Source organism: Cavia porcellus, unplaced genomic scaffold (genome assembly GCF_034190915.1).
Source record: "Cavia porcellus strain 051 isolate PalLab524CR breed Dunkin Hartley unplaced genomic scaffold, mCavPor4.1 scaffold_3, whole genome shotgun sequence".
In the NCBI taxonomy this organism is placed as follows: Eukaryota; Metazoa; Chordata; class Mammalia; order Rodentia; family Caviidae; genus Cavia; species Cavia porcellus.
The window spans coordinates 18,226,609-18,250,823 of NW_026947486.1; the positions used below are offsets into that span (position 1 = coordinate 18,226,609).

The 24,215-nt window shown below is 37.3% G+C and overlaps 1 protein-coding gene across 2 annotated transcripts in view; it reads right to left on the reverse strand.

The window, feature by feature from the left end:
* Window positions 1-24,215, reverse strand: part of Slc9a7 (solute carrier family 9 member A7) — a 153,861-nt gene that overhangs the window by 58,307 nt on the left and 71,339 nt on the right. For both annotated transcript variants that reach the window (XM_005000226.4, XM_005000227.4), the window contains exons 4-10: window positions 17,837-17,913; window positions 15,180-15,292; window positions 4,779-4,884; window positions 3,705-3,846; window positions 3,151-3,256; window positions 811-899; window positions 605-718 (exon numbers count right to left, since the gene is read on the reverse strand). In XM_005000226.4, the coding sequence (XP_005000283.1) occupies window positions 605-718; window positions 811-899; window positions 3,151-3,256; window positions 3,705-3,846; window positions 4,779-4,884; window positions 15,180-15,292; window positions 17,837-17,913 (747 nt within the window). The remainder of the gene's footprint in view (window positions 1-604; window positions 719-810; window positions 900-3,150; window positions 3,257-3,704; window positions 3,847-4,778; window positions 4,885-15,179; window positions 15,293-17,836; window positions 17,914-24,215) is intronic.

Here is a 24,215-nt window from a genome sequence, read left to right on the forward strand (position 1 = left end):
CAAGGCAAGAAATCAAGTAGTTTTCCATTTTTTCTTTTGTTCTGTTTCCTCCGTTCCTTTAAACAAAACAAAAGAATCTTTCCCACAGTGATCCACAGCAGCAGGACAGTTCAGGTGAAAGCATGGTCACTGCCTGTGGACACCCCCTGGGTAGCAGGAGGAAGGGCTTCCCATGTTGAGTATGCAAGTGGAAGCAAGAAGAATGGAACCTTCTAGTTGCCTAAATCAAAGAACCTCCTGGATCAGAATTTACATGGCAATGAAATGTCAAAATAAACCTGAGAATGGACATGATTGCCAATTGCTTATCCAGAAGGAACTCTACAAAACAAACAATCACCTCTGAAACACCAGCTTAAAAGAAAAGCCAATTTACACAGAATGTGCAGGCAGGATAACCTGAGAATAAATATCAGTCCTTTAAATCACATACATCTGGTTTTGTGAAATACCACTTAAATCTTTTTTTTTCTCCTTATAAAAATACCATGAGCCAGCATGGCCTAGTCACCCATGCAAAACAGAAATAACAATAAAACTTTAGAGCTTCCCTAGCAGTGGTTACCTCCCCGTGTAGAAAATGGCAGAATGAAAAAAAGGATACAAAAGCACCAATGATGAAAATGGGGCTGAAAACGTGCTTCTGGAAGGTAAACAGCGCCAGGCCCATGTAGGAGAAGATGAAATTCTCTGCCAGGAAGTGCAACACCTCAAACAGCTGCATAGAGAAGAGAAAAAGCCATAAACCCTGAACTCCTGCTCCTTGCACAGTACTGCCAGGTGATGCATCAGTACAAAGCCCATTCTCACCTGTTTGGTGCGACTTCTTGATTCTACTGACAGATTGTTGTAGGTATAATGAGCTTGTGTGATTCCACAGAAAAGGACAGCTACGACACCTGTCAAGAGATTTTTTAAAAATCAGTGGAAAAAAAGAAGCAAGAAAACACCCTGGTCAAACAAAAAGTTAAGCTGTAGCCAATCTGCTGAGCTTTGAGTTTCCTATTACTGAAAGCTCCCTCTGCCCTTCACCACACCTCTCAGCCTTCCCTCCTCAAATCTTGCCTTTCCTGCTTCTAGGTCAGATTCCCCAACTTCCCTTCTTACAGGACCATTAAGAGTGTTCATTCTCTTCTTGTAAATTTCTCCCAAATCTGCCATCTGTAGTTGGCATATAGCATTCATACCCTCAAAAAGAGTGTGAGAGCCCAATGTACATTTTGGTCATATCCTTGTTTTTACAATGAATAGACTTTTAACTTCAAATCAATGCCTTGTATTTTTGCATAAACTCAGGCTTCAGGCAAAATAGATACAGAGTACTATCTCATTTATCTAAGGCCTAATAATCTGGAATTCTAGTTAAAGACCACCATTTTGTCATGCAAGGCAAATGAGACACCAGGAAGTATACATTCAGAGAGAACTGTCAAGTTTTAAGGAAGTGGTATACTTTTTCATTCTACATTCTACATGTTGCAGCGTTTTGATACAACTACTTTCTAAGTACCTAAATTTTTGTGTGGCAATTAAGTTTTCTAATGGAAAAATCTGTGAATATTTTATTTTCAACTTTTAAAAATTAATTTATTAATTTGCATTTATTCATTTATTTTTGCAGTACTGAAGATTGAACCCAGGGTCTTTGCACTGAACTATACCCCTAGTCCTTTCTTATTTTGGATAGGGTCTGATAAATTGCTGAGTTGCCCAGGCAGGGCTTGAAGTTGCAGTTCTCCTGCCTTAACCTCACAGAGTTCAGAGATTATGAGAATATGCCACCAGAGTCAGCTTCAGTGATTTTTTAAAATGAGAGGATGGGAAAAAAATGGAATCACATGATTAATCACACTAATATTATAGGCTGAGCACCCCTAATTTGAAATTCTAAACTGTTCTAAAATCTATAACTTTTTGAACACTGACATTGTGACATTTGAGAGACACATTTGAGATTAGTAAAGCACACTTCTGGGTGTGTCTGGGTAAGTCGTGGAGGTGTGACCTTAGAGACTACATCTGGCCTCTGGCCCTTTCCTCTTTGGCTCTTTCCCATATTCTGCTTCTCAGATGCCAGGAGTTGAGTAGCTCTCCTGGGCCACACCCTTCCACCATGATGCTTCTGCCTTGGACTAAATCAACAATAGACTTAAGCATGAGCCAAAATATACCTCTCCTAAGCACCTGCCTTGCAAGCAGGCAGTCGTGAGTTCGATCCCTGGTACCGATAAAAATGAAAAAGACAAAAAAATATATACATATACCTCTCCTTCAAATTGCACCTGTCAGGTATTTTGTCTCAGTAACTGGAATGCAGGCCAAGACAGAAAGAATGCCACAAATGGAAAATCTCACACCTAACTTCATGTGATTCATCGTACTCAAAGCACAAGTACAAAACACAAAGTTTGTTCAGTGTCCTTAGGAGGGAAAATCTCTTTCAAACCCTTTAGCTATAATACACAATTTCTTTGCATATAAAATTATTAAAAATAATACATAAAATTATCTTCAGGTTCTATGTATAATATATATTGTAAAACAAATGAAACATGCATCCCCAGATACTTCATTGTAAAACAAATGAAACATGCATCCCCCAGATACTTCAACATGTATATATAAATATTAAAAAGTTTTAAAAATCTGAAATACAAAGTACTTTTGGTTCCAAGCATTTTGGGATGCTGAATTTGTACATGAAACTGACACAATAAAAACATACATGGTATTGAAAACCAACAATCATCCCAGAGACAAAACAATGAAAAATTGTGTTCACCTTTCTCTGAGTTTATGCAAAATTTCTTTGAGAAGGATACATATTTGCTAGTAAGAATTATTGTTTGTAAAATCACATAGCAATCCAGGGAAGAATACAAATCAGATTTGAGCATATTCAAAGCCTTTGCAGAAAAACATCTACCTTATAGTTAGAATGAGTATAAATAATAAACTTTATCCTTAAAAAGTATGTCATTTTTGGAAACAGTGTTTAAGGCAAAACACTAGCCTTGTTCAGCAGTCTTACATATGGATACTAAGTGAGCAGTAATTAAGTTTATGAAGCTGCTATCTAAAAATTCCTCAAGTACCCACATCTCCCACTACCATGAGGGAACAAGTAAACCAAGAGTATAGAAAACCCACCTGTAAATCCGCAGGCTTCTGCCAAGAGAAATGTACTCCAGGACATCAGGAAGAAGAGTGCAGTCTCTAGCAGGGGGAAGCAGTGCAACTTGGTAAACTTGGTCACGTTGGCATCCTGTCAAGGACTTCAGTTGGTTGTTTTAAACTAAACATTGTGCCATCCTTACTTATGGAAGGAAGGCTTCTGTGCAGCTGCAACCTCGGGCTAAAGGACTTCCTAGCCAGTGGTGCCTGCTGGTCAGCCTCCTTAGGACTCCTCGGCTCTTTTCATTACCCCTAAAATTAATGTTCCAATTGGTTTGGGAGAAGGGGAGAAAAAGCAAAGGACAGGACAAAGTAGAGTCTAGAATTGCATTCCAAATCTTCTTAGACTCCTTAGCAAGAGACCCAACCAACATGTATCACCAAAGGGACACATTTCAGGAATCTCCACATTCCAGTGAAACAACCAATTTAAGATTCTGATCTGAAAGGAAGATCTGAGAACATTCTCCTGGAAATTATAATGTTACCTATCCATACCCAGGCAGGGATAGAAACTACAAAAAGGATATCAGAGCAGTCACAACACCAGTCACAGCTCCCATGGTAAAAGAGCCACTAAATATACCTAGAAAAATGCCAACTGACTTAAAAAAGGCAGCAGCATCAAAAGCATGCGTGTTCAACCCTGCTGGTTGGTAGGCAACAATAGACCTGAAATTTAAAAAAAAAGAGTTACAAAAAACTATCCTGGTTTTATGCGGACGTACAGTACTTCCCCCTCACCCACAATTTTACTTTCCATTGTTTCAGTTGAAGTCAACCACAGTCTGAAAATACCAAATGAAAAATTCCAGAAATAAAAAATTTCTAAGATTTAAATTGTGTATCATTATGAGTAGCATGACAAAATACCACACCATCCAACTCTCTCACGCTTAGGATGAAGAGCATTGCTTTGTCCAGTGTATCCAGACTGTGGACTCTACTCACCTATTAGTCTCTGCTTGTGTTCAAGCAACCCAGAGAGCAGGAGTAGTGATTCTGGCAATTCACATACGCCAGAAAGAAGCCACAAAGTGCTTCATTTATGTGAAAAGGTGAAAGGTGCAATTTCAGGTGTATTTTTAAACAGACTTCATATTCATATAACTTTTATTACTGTGTATTTTATTATTAGTTTTTTATTATTAGTTATTATTATTAATCTTTTTCTCTGCCTAATTTATAAAGTAGGCTTTATCATACATATGTACATATAGGAAAAACATATAGTATGCATAGAGTTCAGTACTATATGTAGGCATCCACTCGTGGTCTCGAAACATATCCCTAGAAGATAAGGTGGGCCTCCTGTAACTGAAAATACCAACAAACATAGATATCGATACTCTGCCAACCAGTGCATAGGACAAAGTCATTTATTTTAATCTGCAGTCATTGTGTTATGCTGTGTTATGCTGGCATCAGGATTCTGATTCCTGCTGAGTAGACAAAGCAGCACAACTACATAAAAAAACTGATAAATCTTATTTAGAAAAATATGCAATTCAATATTTAATGCTTTTAAGATATGCCTCTGAATTTGGCCCCTAGAACGCAAGAAATCAAGATATCTTTTCTCCAGAAGACACATCACTACTTACGAGGACAGCACAATGGCAACAGCATCATTGAGGACGCTCTCTCCAAACAGAAGGGCGTAAAGATCCACATCTGCGTGCAGTTCATTAAATATCGCCAGCACAGTCACTGAAATGTCAACCCAAAGCACAAAAGTTATTTCTGGTTTCTGCCCTTAAGCCACTAATTATGGATTTATAGAGGTAATTCTTACCTTATGTGGAATTGGGCAGTTCAGAGAGTCAAAGATGGACTGTTTGTCTTTGACAGAAAGGGAAATAGCAATCTTCCCAATATGAGGGAGATTTGATGTGACTTTTGAGACTCATCACCCTGTATCCAAACACTGTGTCTTCCACTATAATACCACTACACTATGAAAATACCTGGTAGGGAACTTTTTAAAAAATCACCATTACTATTGTTTGGCTTTTCTGGTGGGGTGCTTACCACCATACTCCCACAACCCAGCAAGAGATCTGTGCAAAAGGAAGACTGTCATAAAGATTTTTTTAAATAATGAAAGTCTTTACTTTCCACTATTTTTATATTTCTTGAACAGTTAGCAATCAGCATTTCTTTAGATCAGTGGTTCTCAAAACTTTTGGCCTCAGAATTCCTTTACATCCTTAAAAATTATTGTTTCCCTCAAAGAGCCTGTCTTGAGGGTCATAGCTACTGATATCTACTGAAAAAGTAAATATTTATTTAAAATTTATACCCATTGTGTATTAACACGAAATGTTTTTAAAGATTGTATTTTCTAAAACAAAAAATTACATTTACATTACAGAGAGCCAACTGTTCACATTTTTACAAATCTCTTAAACATCTGGATTAACAGAAGGCAGATGATTCTCATATCTGTTTCTGTACCTGAGTAACAGATAGGTATTATCAGATAGGTATTGAAAATGCCACAGTATGCTGTGAGAGACGAGTAAGGAAGACAAACACTATGTTGCTGCTATTAATAAATCACTTTGCAACTGATGGACTCCACAGAAGTTTTAGGTCCTCTTATAGACAGTGTCATCTCTTGCTGGTGGAAGAGTGCAAAGGGGCTAGATAAATGTAGCCATCTTGCCTCCATGGGGCAACTGACATACCACCAAAACTCAAAGATGGTGTGGAATTATGATCCAGTGCCCAGATCCCTGATTGGACCAGAATTCATAGCAGCAGCCCGTAGCCCAAGATAGAGACCAGTTTTTACTAGCTGTTATCAGTCATGTTTTTCTGTTACCTGTAACTAAAAGCACTACTAACTGATATAATTAAAAAGCCAACCCAAAGAAATGCCTCATTTAGGGAGTTATAAGTCAGCAGTCTTGTCACTACCATATAGTTCAAAAAAGCAGAATTTGCCAGCCCTATTTGAAAGCTTCCCATTCCTTTCTTTGCTCAAAAGGAGCAACTGCGAAAAATTCTTTTTGAAACAAGTTCAGGCTGGCCTTGAATGCACTGTGTAGCCCAGACTGGCCTCAAACTCATAGCAATTCTTTTGCCTCAGCCTCCTGAGCGCTGGGATGACAGGTATGTGCCACAACACCTGCTTACAGGAATTGTATAGAAATCATTTTCTTGCATTTCCTTATATTTTAATTGTCCCAAGGCACATTCCCTGACACTACTGTTTAATTTTGCTCACTTAAAAAAGAAAGTATTGGCCATTTGCAGACTGCAGGGAAGGAGAATAAGAAGTCACCAAGAAGAAAGCTCACCCTGTTTATCAGCAGCATGCACAGGACGCTGGGGCAACAGCCAGACCCCAGCTCCTTCTGGTGTATGGACTGGGAAACAAGAAGCAACACACACCACCCACCACCCCACCCTCATAAGCAACTGGCTGATCTGCAGAAACACAGTCTGCAATGATAGCTACTGAGGTGAAATGCAATTAGATGCCTGTGGTGTTTGGTATTTCACTGACTGAAGGTGTAGGGCCAGTGGTTTGATCATCTATTCAGACGATAATGATACACAGTGTGCCATCTAGGGGGGCCCTCCTTGGGGGGGGGGTTAACCATTGTTAATTCTCTATTGTCTTGTTTTAAAGTCCTATATCATTTTCATTGTTTTGTTGGGTTGGGTTTTATTCTGTTTATCTTTGTTTGATTTTGTTATATGCAATGGCATGAGCAACTATTTTAAAGATAGCAAGATATATTATGGTAGCCATTTTGGATTTACTATTGTCTTGTTTTGAAGTCCTTTATTGAATTCACTGTTTTGCTTTTTTGGGGTTTTATTCTGTTCTGTTCTGTTTGATTTTTACTATGTCTGAGGGTATCTGCAGCCATTCTGAAGACAACAAGAGGCATTATGGTAACCATTGTTGATTTCCCATTGTTTTGAAGTCCTCTGTCACATTAGTTTGTTTTGATTGGCTTTATTCTGTCATATTCTGCTTGGTTTTATTGTCTTTAAAATAAAAAAGAATTCTCTATTGTTTTGTTCACATGCTCCTAAATTTTGTTAAATTTATAACCCTGATGCATGGAGCTGTTTCATAACTTCTGTCATTTTCTTTATTTAGCTTCATTTGGAATATGAATGAAGTTTCATCCTTTGAGGAGTTCTATTTTTCTGGTATGACTTCATTAGCGTTAGCTTTAGCTTTTGTTTGTTTGTTTATTTGTTTTTTGTATCAGGGATTGAACTCATGACCTTGTACTTGCCAGGCAGGCGCTTATGCTGCTGAGCTAAATCCCGAGTCTGCAGCTTTATTATTAATGGGATTACCCTAATTTTTTCCTTATGTTTCCTTGAAGTTCAACCTCAATCCATTTGTGCTGCTCATATTTAATTCAGGTGAATAAGGAGTAAATATGGACCCAGAAAGGCTTTTCTAGTTTCATAGCTCTACTGTGCCCTCTTCTGGTTTTATATGGAAATATTACAAATACGGTAGCTATTTCTCCAATACTTTTTGAGTTCCACAGCTTCTGACCCCCTCCTCCATTGGTATCTAAAGTGTCTTGGTCCCAATCAGGGTTTGCTGTCCTTCCAGGGAGATCTTCATTGGATATTTCTGAGAGCTCCAAGGATCCAGATCACTGTTGTTGCCTTTAACCTCTCAAGTATTCTTGGAGTCATCCACAAATTTAAGCCTTAAAAGCCCCTGTTAATTTTAACTATTACCACACAGGTCCAGAAAGTTCTTTACTCTAAGAAGGAATGCCTCCTTAAAGTATAAATATTGGTAGGAATTTTCAGGGTTCTCTGAAAGTCAGTGATCAACAGTTTCCTTTGCCCCTTGCAGCCACTATTCCTGTAGCCATTGTCTCATGGTGTTATCTTCTAGTTTTATCTCTGCCAGTTTCTTTTGCAGTTCTTCTTTCTCTATTTTTGCTATAGATTAAAGAAAACTTCATAATAACAATTCCCCTAACAACTCTTCTTTTTCCAGAAGTTTAATTCATTTATTGAAAATGAGCAAAAAGTAATTTGGACTTCAAAAGGGCAAGCAGAAGCATGACCATAAGCAATAGTTCTTAAAGGACATGTTTTTGTAACACAAGTATTATCACAAGATTCAAAGTCAACCTCTTTCCTTTACCCTGAAGTATAATATAGCAGGTTACACAACAGGAAAAATCTTCAGGGGTGAGACTTTTAAACATTTTTTTCTCAACTATTTACTACATAAAAATATTTGTGGCTCCTCATGTAAACTCTATTAGTTTATCATTGTATGACATAAAATGTGTCTTCTTGCACTCCGGGCAGCACATATACTAAAATTATGTCTTCTTTTTATTTTGTGTTGGGATTTTCTTGTGGTACTAGGATTGAACTCAGGGCTTTACATATGCTAGGCAAGTGCTTTACTACTGTGCTATCTCTCTCCAGCCCTTTTTATACTTTAAGACAAACTCTCACTAAGTTGTCCAGGCTGGCGCAAATTTGCAATACTCCTACCTTCAGCCTTCTGAGTAGGTTTAATTTCAGGCATGCACCCCCTAGCCCAGGAGAACTGTCTTGTTTTTAACTTAATTGCTGAAGAAAAATTACAAATGTTAATAACAAAAACTACTGGGGATTTGCCATGAAGCAGTCACTATGACAAGCATTTAACAATCTCATTTAGTCATCACAGAACTCTGTAAAGCTAGTACTTTCATTTCCCTCAATTTAGGAATGAGATAACAGGCTACTCTATGCTACGGTGCTAAAATTCCCAAAATCTCAGTGACTGAACACAAGAAATGTGTTCGTCACTCATATCACATGTCCAACATGAGTCATCACAGGTCTCTGTCCACATCAGGCACTCAGAGACCCAAGACTAATGGGGGTTAGTCTCAAGGAACACAATCCAGCTTGCCTATCCAGAAGATGTGATCCTAGGACTCTAGGATGTTAGGTCTCTACCAATAAGGGTAGATTCTGGCAGGAAACAGCACCCTCCAACATAAAAATTGGAGGAGAGTTTTATAAATAAGTTATTTTATAAAAATGTTGGCAAGGAACAAGGAAACTCAAAGGGAGAAGACAATATATGAAGCTGGAGACAGGGAGCTTCGGTATCATCCCTAGGCCTGAGGGTTCCAGGGGAAGGAGTGGTTACCAGAACCTGGACTTGTAGGCCGAGGGTCATCTGACAGGAGTTGTGAACTTTGATAAAGGGACCTGCTTAACCTGCATGGCTCCTGCATCTCTGTCCTCCTCCCAGTACCACTCTTCTATGGATACCTCCAGTGGGAAGTCACAAGACAAAACAATCTTTAGCATATTCCATACAAGTCAGCCTCCTGAGGCCAAGAGATGGTAGAGAAGTGTGGTTAGTAAATCTGGAGAGGCAAACAGAAGCCATCCAACAGAGCCATGAACTGGCTAGGACAACTCGGCACACAACAAAATTCAAATGTGGTAAACTGAAGGATTGGGCTACATCTTTTCCAAAAGCCCTTTGACTTTAAACATGGTTTGTCTAAAATACTACCGTTATCAATAGTAAAAACAGTGCATAATCAACTCTTTGATCCATGACAATAAAGCACAGCATGCATAATAACAACAGATATTCACATAGAACTGGTCTGAATTTTAACTTCTCATTTTCCCTACATGACTACATAAAGTGGATTAGAAACTCTGTAATGACTTTGCTAAGCAAGTCTTTTCCTGACCACAAGATGGAACATGGTGCTGACAACTGGAAGAGGATGATGTGGGGAAGATAGACTGGGTAAATGGCTTAGGAAGAACTTGTTATGGTTTGGGTCTAACGTGAATGTCTAAAAGATCCATATACAAATGCTTGATCCCCAGGGTGGTGTTACTGGGAGATGCTGTGTACCTTTAAGAGGTGCAGCCTCTTGTGGAAGATCTTCAGGTCAAGGGGACAGTAGAATACTGGCCTCTCAGTCTTTAAGCTCCTGGCTTCAGCTATATTGACTGCTCAGATATGTGCTTCTACCACTGACATCCAGCACCCTCACCAGAGGCGCAAGTCAATGGGGCCACCTGATCTTGAACATAAACCTTCAAAAGTGTAAGTTGGGTGATCTATTTCTCCTTATTAAGTTAGTTTCCCTGGGTATTTCACTGTAGAAATGCAAAGCAGATTAATACAGGTCTAAACCCCTCTTGAAATGAAAAGAACAGCATCTCAATAGCTATTTCCAAGTAGACATGATCTGGTAAGTCACAAGGTAATTAACTGACCAGTCTACTGGTATAGGTATGTTTTTAAAAGTAAGAAAACATCACAGGATAGTAAGTCTAAAAAGGAGAAAAATTAAGAATTCAAATTTGTTTGTTCAACTAACTTTTCTTAAATACATCACCTGTGTACCAAAGAGTGCTTAGCACCCATGAACATTAAGTATAAAGCATCATTGTGTATAAAACAGACTTGAAGAGTAATAGAAGATCACTGAGAGACTATGGGAAGAATGACTAGGTGGGTGGCATGCTGGAGCCATGTCTCAAAAGATGTGCAAAGGAATAACCACCCTGGCAATGCAACTTACGGACTGGTCTTGAGCAATACAGATCACAGACTTAGAAACCTGGAAGGCTGACTGACTGCTGGAGTATAAAATGAAAGAATTAAAAATTTCCAAATCCATTTTGTTATGGCTTGCAGGAAGGAAGAGCATTCATCTTTCTGGGAGCTGCCTATGAATACATGGAATCATATATTTTGCTTTCTTAACCATGGATCTATCTAAAACAACACTTCACACTTCACAAAGATGACACATAGCACCCATGACAGCCACTGAATGAACAGAGATTCTGATCATAGGGAAGCATTTACCGTCCCACGCCTGTGATGTCACCTTCACTGTGAAAACCAAAGACAGGTGCCTTGATCTGTGCCTACAGTATAATCAAGAACAAGAACCTCTTATTCTTTTATGTCAGGTAATATAATCTCATATCCCAATATAGGAAATTTGTTTTATACACTAAACACAAGAAGCCAATTTGGTTCTTTAAAATCCAGCCCTACAGTGTCAGATCATGCTAACATTGCCATTTGCTGAACATCTACCCCACAAAAAGCCATGATGTTTGATTATGTATGTGAAGACCACTGATTACTATACCTCTAATCACCTTTCCCCATGCCTTGGACAGACCATGCTGCTTCTTTATCCCATAAATATCCACAGCTCTACCCTTAGAGGAGTGGATTTGAGAATTGAGTCACAATATCTTTGCACAGCTGTCTGGTGAATAAACTCCTTTCTATTTGCAAAACTTGTATCAGGGATTAGAATATTATGCAGAAAGCAAAATGGGCCTCATTCAATAACATCATTTAACTATGCAGCAAAAGTTTAATCTCCTTTATGGCTCATGTTTATGAACAATGAATTTTTAGGTTAGTAAAACACTTTTAATTTATAAAAACATTTTATATTTCAGAAAGATTTCTATTAGAAAATAAAGATTTCCATTAGAAAACAAACTTAGGGGCTGAGGGTTTAGCTCAGCAGCATAAGCGCCGCCTTGAAAGCAGGTAGTCGTCAGTTTGATCCCTGGTACTGATAAAAAGGAAAAAGACAAAAAAAAAAAAAACCAGAAAGAAAAACAAACTTAATGTCCTGATTTCTACTGTTTAAACTTTGAATTTTCAAGAAAGAACTTTCATTTACACAAGACCTTTACTGTGTCACTCTTCACAGGCCAAATAAAAATGAGGTGGAATGGTAATGCCTTCCAGTATTTTCTACCACAGCATAGACACATTAAAGGGAAGTAGACAACCACAAAGATAATATGAAAAAATAATCCTTTGCATGCAATTAAATGAGGCAACACTGATAGCTCAGAAAACAGTATCAGTAATCTGTCACATTAACCTCTCTTTACTAGAGTAAGATATATGAGCAAAAAGCAAGTAATAAAGTTATAGACAAATATAATTAATAATATATTTTTACAAAAACTAAACACCTTTCTAAAACTTATGAAGAATTTATTTCTCAACAGATACACATCTGCAGGTAGTCACCAAGAGCACAATATTAAAATTAAAAAGCTACTTTTTGGAATATTCTTTGGAAATATGCTTAAGTGATGATCCAATATTTTTGGAAAAAACATGAAAACACACCTCTCCTTCTATCAGACGTGCAGAGGCCAGTACAGCAAGCAAATGCTATGCCCAGTACTTTGCATGTTTTGTTTCATTTAATCACCACAGCAGCCTAAGCAAACAAGAACCATTACTCCTGCTATATAGATGAGGGAACTAGTGGCAAGGGGAAATGTGGGCCCAAGCCATTTGATCAGTGACTGGCACAGCTATAATTCAACCTCACAACTGCGACTCAGTCTCAGTTTCTTTTCACAAATGAGCGTGCCTCAACCAGTCACATTCTCAATACTAGTTTATTTAGGATATTTATGATAACCAATGAGGTAAGAAAGATCCATGGTTTTTGGAACATTGGGATTCTTCAGAACACAAAACTATCTAGAGTGGTACAACCAAGGTGAGAGGCTGCTCACTTCCTCCACCATTTTGTGCTAATTTAAAATCTATCTACTGCAATGAAAATTAATGACTGCTCCTCAGGATATAAAATCAATACATAAAACAAATAATTTTTCTATACACCAAAAGTGAAGCAACTGACAAATAAATCAATGAAACAATTACATTCACAACATTTTTAAAAATATCTAGGAATCAACCTAACCAAGGAGGTGAAAGCCTTCTTTAAAAATCTCTATAGACAACTGAAGAAGACAGTAAAAGATGAATAGACCTCCCATGTCCTTGATTTTGTAGAATTAATACTGTTAAAATGGCCATTTTACAGAAAGTGATCTACAAATTCAATGCAATTCTTATCAAAATTACAATGACAATTTTCACAAAATTTATATGGGAACATAAAAAAACCCAGAATAGCTAAGACAGTCCTAAGCAAAAATAGCATGATATTTGTACAAAGATAGATACATGAATCAATGGAAAAGAACAGAGGATGCAAAAATAAACCAAACCAAACCAACCAAAACAAAACAAAACCAAAAAACCCCACCCTGCAATGGTTGTCTGATTTTTGACAAAAGAGCTAAAAACATAAAAAAGAGACTGCCTCTTTAACAAACAGTGCTAGGAAAACTGGGCTCCATATGTAGAAGAATGATGCTGGATCTCTCTCTTATCCTGTACATAAATCAATGCAAAATGGATCAGAAACCTAGCTATAAATCCTGAAACTTTGAAACTGCTATAGGAAAACAAGGGACACTTAAGGCCATAAGCACAGGCAATGACTTTCTGAACAGGACACATATAGCACAGGAAATAGCAGAAAGAATCAATAGACGGGACTACATCTAATTAAAAAGTTCCTGAACAATAAAGGAAACAACTAAGAGAATGAAAATGCAGCCTACAGAACGAAAGAAAATCTTTGCCAATTACTCTTCTAACAGAGTATTATTTAGAATATATAAAGAACACAAGAAACTAATACCAAAAAAAATCACATAGCCCCCAAAAAATAAATAGGTAAATGAACTGAATGGACTTCTCAAAATAAAAAGTACAAATGACAAATAAATATATGAAAAAATGTTCAACATCTTTAGCCATTAGGAAAATGCAACCCAAAACTATACTGAGATTCCATTGCACACCAAACAGAATGGCTACCATATAGAATACAAAAAATAGCCAATGCTGGTGAAGATTCAGGGAAAAGGAACCCTTCTACACTGCTGGTGGGTATGTAAATTAGTAGAGCCACTATGGAGATAAGTATGGATGTTCTTTAAGAAACTAAAAATGGAACTACTGTATGACCTTTGGTATACACCTGAAACAATTCAAGTCAGCATACCATAGGATACCTGCATATCTATGTCTATTGTGGCATACTTCACAATGGCCCAGATACGGAAAGGTGTCAATCAACAGATGAATGGATTAAAAAGTAATATATATATATATATATATATATATATGAGTATTATTTAGTGTAACGAATTAAGTCATTTGCAGAAAATGGAAGGAAATGTAAATCATCATGTTAAGCAAGATAAGCCAGACTCAGAAAGACAAGTATTATATATTTTCCCTAACATGTGGAAACTAAAAAAATGACATGAAGTAGAAAGGAGACTATCATTAGACAAGAGAAAGGAAGTAAGGGGTGGGATGTAAGGGAAGGTAAAGGGGAGACAGAAAAGAGCTATTAATATCTTTAAGATATCATGATGTTGACATAAATTTATTGAGGTAAAAGGCATCCACTACACTCCATTAAGTGAAATAGTGGTACAAAACAATTGGTACTGTCAATTTTTTTTATTTTTAAAAATAAAGAACATATAGAGATAACAAAAAGTCATCTAGAATGGTTTGCTTAACTATTTTAATCTATTTCTGGGAGTGAGATGCTGAGTACATTTTTCTTTTTGTAGAAGAGTATTATTTGGCTGGTGATATTATAAAATGTTTCTAAGTAGAGGAAATTAAGAATTGCTATGTGAAGTGATAGATATGTCAATTAGCTTAATTATAGTAATCATTTCATAACATACATAGATCTCAAAACATGTTGTGTATGCTAAATATATGATTTTATCTGTTATTTACACTCAAAAAAATATTTTACAAAGCAAATAAAAAAGACTGAAAGTGGCTCAGAAATATAAAGAAAAGAATAGAAATGATTAATATAAAAGTCCAGGGTGAAGTAGTAAAGTACAGCTGAGAAACAATTTGAGGTTGTTCTTTCATTCTTCCTGGTAAAAACATGGTTATTCGTTGTTATTATTTTATACATTTTTTTTCCATATACCCTTCCATATGTACTTCATTTCACAGTAAATTTTTTTTTAAATAAATTTCATAAAATCGGGAAAAAATTAAGGACTGCTTTGAAATTTTTAAGATTTAAATAAAAGCAATACCATAATGATAAAGGCAAAGATACAAATACCTGGGTCAGTAGCAGAAATAATTGCTCCAAAAAAGAGACAATCTGTGTAATAAAATTTATCAGAGAGCTGCCCCACAATCTTCATGAGCTTCACCACACCATACATGAGATTTCTGTAAAAAGGTAAAGTACATTATGTGTAGAAAAAATGTGCAAACATGCAAGAAGACAAGCTGCATGCTTTAAAAGACATTTATGAAAGCAATAGCTAATAAGCATGATCTTCAGTTAGCAACAAAATGAAGGCAGCTTAAGCAACTGGGTAATAGAGGAGAAGGAAAATGATAGAACCTGACATAATATGCAATAAATTGCTACAAAACTCATAGATTCTAAGATGCTATATCTATAGTCATACAAAGGAATGGGCTATACAAAGCTGGAAGGGAAAATGAGTTGATCACAAAGATTCAACCTGTTACTGTCTACTCTACCCAGAATTATTGCAAGGAATGGAAAAGAGGCAAAACTCTGTCCTATTAACATATCAGCATCCCTACTGACACAGCTGGCCATTTGCTCTACATGGGTCAGGTAGGCCAGCAGCAATCCTCTTTGTGTTGGGCAGAACATAGTCTAATGGGGACAGCAAAGTTCAATTTTTGAGCTCCACTGAATCCCTACATGATACCTAAATTGGGAATAGAAAGGAGTATTTTTAAAAGGCCTAGTATGTGAAAGAAAAGGTCTAATATGTGTTACAAGGGTGTGTGTGTGTGAGTGTGTGTGAGAGTGTGTGTGTGTGTGTGTGTGTGTGTGTGTAGTGATACAGCACCTGCAGGGGTTAAGGAAGTAAAAATAACCATGACTCACTGTATTCTACAGCTTTTACTGTAATAGTGAGATTTGTGATGGATGCTTAGAACAGCAGATGGGCCAAGCTAGAAGTGAAAAGATGTAGTACTTGCAAAATGGAATCTTCAAGAGAAGAAATAGTTACAACTTAGTGGTTGCCTAGTATGGTTAAGTACTGTTCCAAACACTTACCGTGTACTTAAATTTCAGTCCATATCCATGCAGTGGCACAAATTTGATTTGCCTTTTCTTGCTCACCAATGATTCTTTTATATACCTTTTAAACATTTCCTCAAACTAGATCCTTCTCTCTATTTCCCTCTACTACAATCTTAGACCTGGGTAATAGAGTTTTTTGGCAGCCTTTTCCTCATCTTGCTTCCTAGTCATTAATGCCAGTTACATAACCTGTGGTTCATCAATGGTTTGTCATTTCTTAAAGGATAAACTCCAAGCCCCTCCTTTCTTGAAAAAAAAAATAAAAGCCTCCTGCCTAGTTTCCACCTATTTTTTTAAAAAATTAACTAACATCCTTACTATACTCAGGAATAATGTCCATTTTCTGTTCCAAGATCCTATCCAGGTACCACATTTAGTCATCAAATCTCTCCAGTATCCTCTCGCTTGTGACACTTTCTTAGACATTGCCTATTGCTGATGACCTTGGCAGCTTTGAGGAATACTAGGCATGTATTTTGTCCTTCATTTGGAATTCATCTGAGTTTTTCTCATGGTTAGACTGAAGTGATATACTTTTGGGTGGAAGACCAGGGCACACACTATCAACATCATTTATCACTACCGATACTGATATCTTGATTACCTCATTCAACTAATATTTTCCAGATTTCTCCACTTAAAGGCTATTCTTTTCCCCCTCTTTTCTGTACCATACTCTTGAGAATAAGTCATTAGGCACAGCCCATCCTCAAAGCAAAGTTGGAGTGAGATATTAGAATGGGGAGACTAAGTTATGTTTCCTTGAAGGAATGCATCCATAAAAATTATTTAGAATTTGGCACAGGAAATATCTTCTCTCCCATTCATTTACTCATCCAATTATTTATTTTACTCTTTGGATGATAATGTAATACAAACATAATGTTATTAATTTTTCAGTTCTTTAGCTACTGGGGAGTATGGCCATTAAGGAACTTTAAGGTTGGCCCTTGTGTCCCTTTGACATCCTCTTCATCCTTGTGCTTGCATGTCTTTTGAGCACTTACTTTGTGGCATTAAAAAAAGAATTTTCATGTCTATTTCCTTTCCCCACCTTAGAATAAACCATTTCTGCAAGTGACTCTGGTTCCTTTTATTGGAGAATGCTAACAAAAGCCAGATCTGAGAACTGGAAGTAATTGTATTTCATTTTAATCTTCTATTTTTTCAAAAATTTATGTTTATTAGTACATATTTTTAGTACATAATGATTACATTCTTCATGGAAAATTGATACACATGCATACACATATTAATTTCCTTTTTACTTCCCCTTGCCTTCCCACCCCTCTCCTCCTCCATCTCTAAATTTCCTTCCCATTCATAGAAAATCTATCTTCCTATTTTGTATTATTTATCTTTTATTTTGCTCTTTCAGTTATTTGTACTTTGGGTATCTCCTGTAAGAGGAACTATATTATATTTGTGTTTATGTGTCTGATTCATTTTGGAATTCAGCTTAATTTTAATCTTAATTTTAATGTAATGGCTACATGTGGCTAACAACTACCATACAGGATAGCACAGCTCTCAACCCTAACTGCCATCATCTCAAACTCTAAATACTGGATTCTGTGCACCCATATGGATCTCATCCCTTTAGAAAGTGTTTTAATTTGATTATAAAAGAAAGATTACCTTACCCAATAATGAAACAAGAAACGGCAGTCCCCAAGAAGGCATAGGCCAGAATAGATCCAAGATTTCTGAAAAAGTGTCTCTGAATAAAACAAACAACAAAGAAAAATAGGAATTACACTGTGATTTTTGACAGCAAGCATAAAACACACATAAGTAATTATAATGAAAGTTACTCCTGATTAATGCCATTTAGCCTTAAATACCATGGTTTTAAAACATTCTCTGTGCTGCTACTCACTGATCAAGCAGGCAAGGGCTTGGTAAATTTTCAGAAAAAGCTACTGTGGTTGATATTAAATTAAACTGAGAAAGATGGGGTGAGGAGGGCAAGGAGAGAGGGTAGGAGAATGAAGGAGGGAGGGAGAGGGAGAGAAACAGAGCACTAAGCACTCTAAAAAGCTAATTATATTGATAGATTTAACCCAAATCATTTTTTACTCTATAACCCAGCTAGTCACTTCCAGCTCTGGTGGTATTTTCAGAGAACATTATAGATAGAAGTGAGAAATTCTCATCCAAGGAGATTTCTGTTTGACTTGATTTGACAGCAGAAAATAGAGCCCTAAATATCTGCTCATGGGGTTTGAACTTTCCTTTTATTAGTCTGGATTAATCTTTGGAGCCTGGGAAACAGGAACAATAGAGGTGGAAGAGAAATGAGAATAGGTAGTTTCATTTAAGATGGACATGTTTATATAGAAAGAAACTCATACCAATATAAAATCTAGCTATTACTCAGAAACAGGAGGCAAAACTATAATCTTTTCAGTATTTCTGCACATTGGTTATCTTAAAAATATAAACACACACATGCACACACAGAGGACATACTTTTTAGAAGTCTTCAAGCCTGTGAGATACTGTGATTGTAGGAAAAGTTATACTTTCCTTGAAATCCTAAACCATGGTTCTTACTTCTCAAGGCACTATCTGTTCTCATTCAACAATCAGAATTATTTAACAAAAAAAGACAAAAAAGTATCCCAACCATCCTAATTTAACAAAGGCCAGAAATATTTTACCTAAAATATTTCAATAAACAGTAGGGCCCCAGTGTGCCAGCTGAGTAATATCAGAGAAAGACAAGGCACAGGAAGAAGAACCCAGTATGCACCACGCAACCACCACAAAACAAAATAAGACAAAGGCATCTTCTGGCCTGCATCACAGATGGAGAGCTAGAGCTCTCAGCTTCAGCCTTTCTTGACCCTGCCCCAGTCCGAGGCTGCTAAGAAGGTGTCAAGGAATGGCCAATGCCCTAAATCGTCTGCCAAGAAAAAATACTTCAAGACCTTGCCCAGTCACCAAATGAGGGTGCTGCCTAAACAGATTATGGACACATTATGTTTGACTTGTAAATCATGGTCTTCAGTCTTTTTTAAGACAATGCATTTATACACTAATATTTTATAAAAAGATAATTATGTTTCAATAAGTCAACAACTGTAAACCCACTTCTCTTTTAAAAAATCTATTAAGGACTTATAAATCATAGAGTGCTAATAGTGCATCGAGGACAAAACACAAGACCAATGACACTCATATGAAGTATCCAGAAACAAATTTCAACCCCAGATATGCTTCTCTTACCATTTAGCTTGCTTTTGGGTAACTATTCCTATGATTAGTATGAATATATATTAAAGTAAATTCATATTCATGATACTAGCCAAAGTACAAAATTAGAAATGTAAATATACTACCAAAAATACATTCATAATATATTCTAGAATCACAAGCACATAAATTACCCATTCCCCCTTTCATATCTGCAGATATGAACTAAAATTTTACTGTAGCTTGAAGAGATATACCATTTATTTGTATATTACATCTAGTACTTAAATGTGTACTTCATAGTTCACAAAGTACTTTCATATATATTAGCCCATCCAATTCTCATAATGCTTCCGGTATGAAGCTGTTGTTTGTACCATCTTACTCAAGAGAAATCTAAGACTCAAAAGGATGACATGAGTTGCCTGAAGTCATATACCCATCAAAACACAGCTCCAGAACTGGAAAGCCAGTCTCTAGATCCCAGTGCACTGCTATCGTGCTGCATAAGTTTGCCTGCTGTCCAGTTTAATCCCTACCATTTCCCTTTCTGCATGAAAGGACGGGAGGGTCTCGGGATTTAGCTCAGCAGCACAAGCGCTTGCCCGGCAAGTGCAAGCTCATGAGTTCCATCCCCAGTACCAAAAACAAAAACAAAAAAAAGAAAGAAAGAAAGGACAGGAGGTGTCAACAAAATGCTAGATCTATCATTCTATGCTTATTTGGCTACAAAACAGCCATGACTGGTCAGAGTCTCCCCTACTCATTACTCTGAAGTACGGAACGAAAGGAAGAGACAAAAGATGGTGGCATGACCCAGTAAAGCCTTCAGGAATCTATACCTATGACAGACCAGATCAAGTAAGATTTACTTTCAGTAAAAATCCCTTCCATATTCTGATTCCTACCATACCACTATAAGCCTTACATTTGTACTCCTTGGAACGTCCTATCCTCTCCCTTTTCTCACTGATAAGTGTTCACACGTTAGTGTTTATGTGTGTTTAGTGGGAAAGTTCGCCAAAAATGAAGTCTTCTCTAGATGAATTATTCCCCAGCCAATGCCCTGTATGCAAACTAGTGGTAGCACAAAACCAAAGCTAATTCCAATGATAACTATTTCTAATCAGGAAAGGCCTGTGTCTGCACTGAGGACTAAGTGCACATAGGTCAAATGTTCTGCATGTACCTGTTTACACACTATCAATTAAGTAGTGAAATATCACACATTCAACTGACAAAATGTTTAGTTAGAGATGGCAACCACAGTAAAAACCAACTATTTCAGTGCTTTTATAAATACTATTTAAAAAAGAAAAAGACTAATAATTAATAACCCAAAAGACCAGCATGTGAAGAACAGCTTAAATTGGGAACTAGAAAAGCCTGTTACTTGTTTTTGTTTTAAGAAAATAGGACTGATGAAGGAAAGATTGTGTAAATATGATGTTTTTCAGCCATTAAAGTGGCTTTCAGAACCATAATTTGGTTTCATTTAGAGCAATTAAGACTTTGATTATACATTGAGATTAGGTTGTTTAAAATACCAAATTGTTCATCATTAATTGCGGTCTGAAAAAGAATTTCAAGTTCTCCATTTAGGTAAATAAATAACTTTATTTAGACTCATAATAATCATCTTCTTAACATGTCAACGATTGACAAACAGGTTCAGATGATTTGGGCAACTCCATAGGCAAGTCAGGTAAATGGTACCGTTTATTTGTAAAAACACCTTAAGTCCAGACTGTGAAGTGGTGGTCCCTGGAGTCAGAGAAGGTATAACCTTGACTCAGTCGCACACCATCTACATAACCTTACACCATTAATATAAGTTGGTTTCATCATTAATGAAATATAGGACACTCATTATAAGAAATTGTACACGTGTGCAATGAACTGGTGTGCAAAACTGCACAATCTCCTACTCCAAAATATCCATTATGGAGAAAGGATTTATTGCATTCCTCTATCAGTGACGTTCCACCCTGCAGATAATGGAGTAAGGAGGGGTCACTTGGATATGAAAATGGAAACTGGTTTGACCTATTACACAGTAGGGGATCATTCTTGCTCCTCTAACTTCTATACTGTGAGCAAAAGAGGCAGCCTTTGGCAGCCTCAATGATTTCTAAGATCTCTCCACTTCAGCCTCCATATCTATGACTGTGACCAACCTGATTGCTAAAGGACATCTGTCCTCAACTGATGAAGTGGGTTTTACAGAGCCCCATTACTAAGATGTAAGTTACATACTCTAACATAGGCTTACCAGGGGTATTGGATCATGAATCACAAGGTAACAGCTTGTGTCTGTCTCAAATACACTGGAAACCTGAAGAAGCAGCAGTATGAGCTAATAGCCAAACACCATCACTTTCTTAAGAGTTTATGTGAGGATTAGAAAGAATGTATATAAAACAGAAATAAGTTAGTATATATAAAGTTCCTATACATAACTGATGCTCTATATACTGTACTGATGTTGGTTGGAAATAGTTTTAAAACTCTGAAAACTGGAACTTCCAGGAGAACATGGCAGATAGATAGCAGCAGCTATGGAGGCTCTCTGAGATACTCCACTTAGAATCCAGGAATGGGGCAGTGCGAGGAGTCCTAGGCAAGGGGAGATATACCCTGCCGACCCAGGAATGAACTAAGCTAAGAGAAACCAAATGGAAATGTAATCCTGGTGCTATAACAGGAAAAAATAAAATCTCAGCGTGGAAGCTAGAAACCGCACCATTGGAAGCCACGATTTGAATTTCCTGCTGCCACTGCTGCGTTCAAATAAGCACAGCAGGGAGAGAGACGCGTGAAAACTCTGAGAGTGGGAATCGGTGAACGGAGTTGAGAATGGGAATGGCGGGGAGCCCTGCATTAACCTGCAGTGTGTGAGCAGAACAGGGACCCTTCCATAGAGTAGGAGGCTTCAGCAAAGGACATACTGGGACCAGGCAGACTTGCTGGAACAGGACACTGCAGTAACTTTAGTTGCATATTCCCCTCTCAAGCGGGATTGGTGGGGAGCGCCTGACCTGGGTGACGCCGCTAAGACCCAGTAGGCTAGCCCAAACCAGGTCCCAGCACCTGGAGGTACACCCTAGCAGTGAAGCCTTCAGTAGGTTGACCTGGAGGGGCGGGCCCAGCAAAGGCTGCCCAGGTCTGTGTCTCCCTAGTACACTGCAGTGGGTGGGAACACCTAGCCGGCGCAATTCAAACAAACTGTAACAGACAAAGAAAGAAAGTGGGCCTCCTATATACGCTTGCATGGAAGGAACAAAAAGTATGGGAAGAGGAAGCAACAAGAAAGGGTCCTCAGTCCCCAATCCTGAGAACACTGATCCAGGAAAGGTGAATGCAAAGGAGAATGAGGACAGAAAACATGCAATATCAGACATGGCACCAATAGACATAAAGCGATTATCTCTGGAGCCTCATAGATGAGTTCAAAAGAGAAGCATTTAATGAAATAAGGCAAGATATAAGTAGAAGAGTTAGAGAAATGCTAAGCACTGCCCAAGAAAAAACAGATGGTGGAATGGAAGAACAGAAAAAGGGGGAGAATTCTTTGATGGAGAAAATAGAGAAAACATAAGAATATGTGAGGAATGTTCAAAGAGATTACCAGGAAACTGAAAACTCTATCAAAAGCTGGCATAACAGCTGGAAAGAAACTAAGGATAGATTATCTGAACTGGAGGGCAGATTTGTAATGTGGGAGCATGAAATGAAAAACTTCAGAAAAATAACAAGAAAACAAACAGCAATAATACAAAGGCTAGAAGATGATAAGAGGATCTATAACTTAAGAATTAAGAACATAAAAGAAGTAGGGACACAAACAAATGGACTACAAAAGCTATTCACAGAAATAATCCAAGAGAATTTCCCTAATTTAGCAAAAGGTAAAGATACTCAGATCTATGAGGCATACAGGACCCCAGCCACCTACAACCCAAACAGAGCTAAACCCAGGCATATAATAATCAAAATTCCAGAAATCCAATATAAGAACAGAATATTAAAAGCCGTCAGAGACAAGAAACAGATCACTTACAAGGGAACACCCATCAGAATTACAGCAGACTTCTCGGCACAAACCATCAAATCACGAAGAGCATGGGGGGAAATAATTCAAGCTTTGAAAGATAATAACCTGCAGCTAAGATTGATATATCCTGCACAACTGTCCCTAGAAATTGATGGAAAAACAAAGTGCTTCCAGGATAAAGAGGAACTTGGGGAATTTGCGACCACTAATTCAACTCTACAGAGAATACTGCAGGATATTCTAAAAAAGGAAAATACCAAGATTCCAGAAACAGTGGCAGAGAGGTCACAATGAATGGAGCAGAAAGTGAAATGAAGAAGACAAACTGACAACTAATGACAGAAAAAGAGCTCAACAGTAATGAGGCAGAGAAGGTTGGATGGTAGGAACAGCTATTTTCAAGAAAACAAGACATTACAATAGCTAGTGCTGATTTAGTATCATCTTGTTTTGAAGTCCCATCAAGCTTTTATTCTTCTGTCTCCATCGGTCTTAACAGGTTGTATCTTATTGGATTTTATTATATGTGATAATATAAGCAAAAACTTTTATAGACAAGAAGATTATACAGAAACCATTGTTCATTTTCTGATAGTTGGTTCTAAGTACCCTGTAATACTGTCATTCTCTTGAATGATTTTACATTGTCTTGATATGTTTGGTGCTACAGTATACAAAGTTATACTCAAAGATTTCAAGGAAAAAGACACTATGGTAACTACTTTTATGTCAGGATATCTTGTGGTGAAACACTATTGTGCTTAAATGGT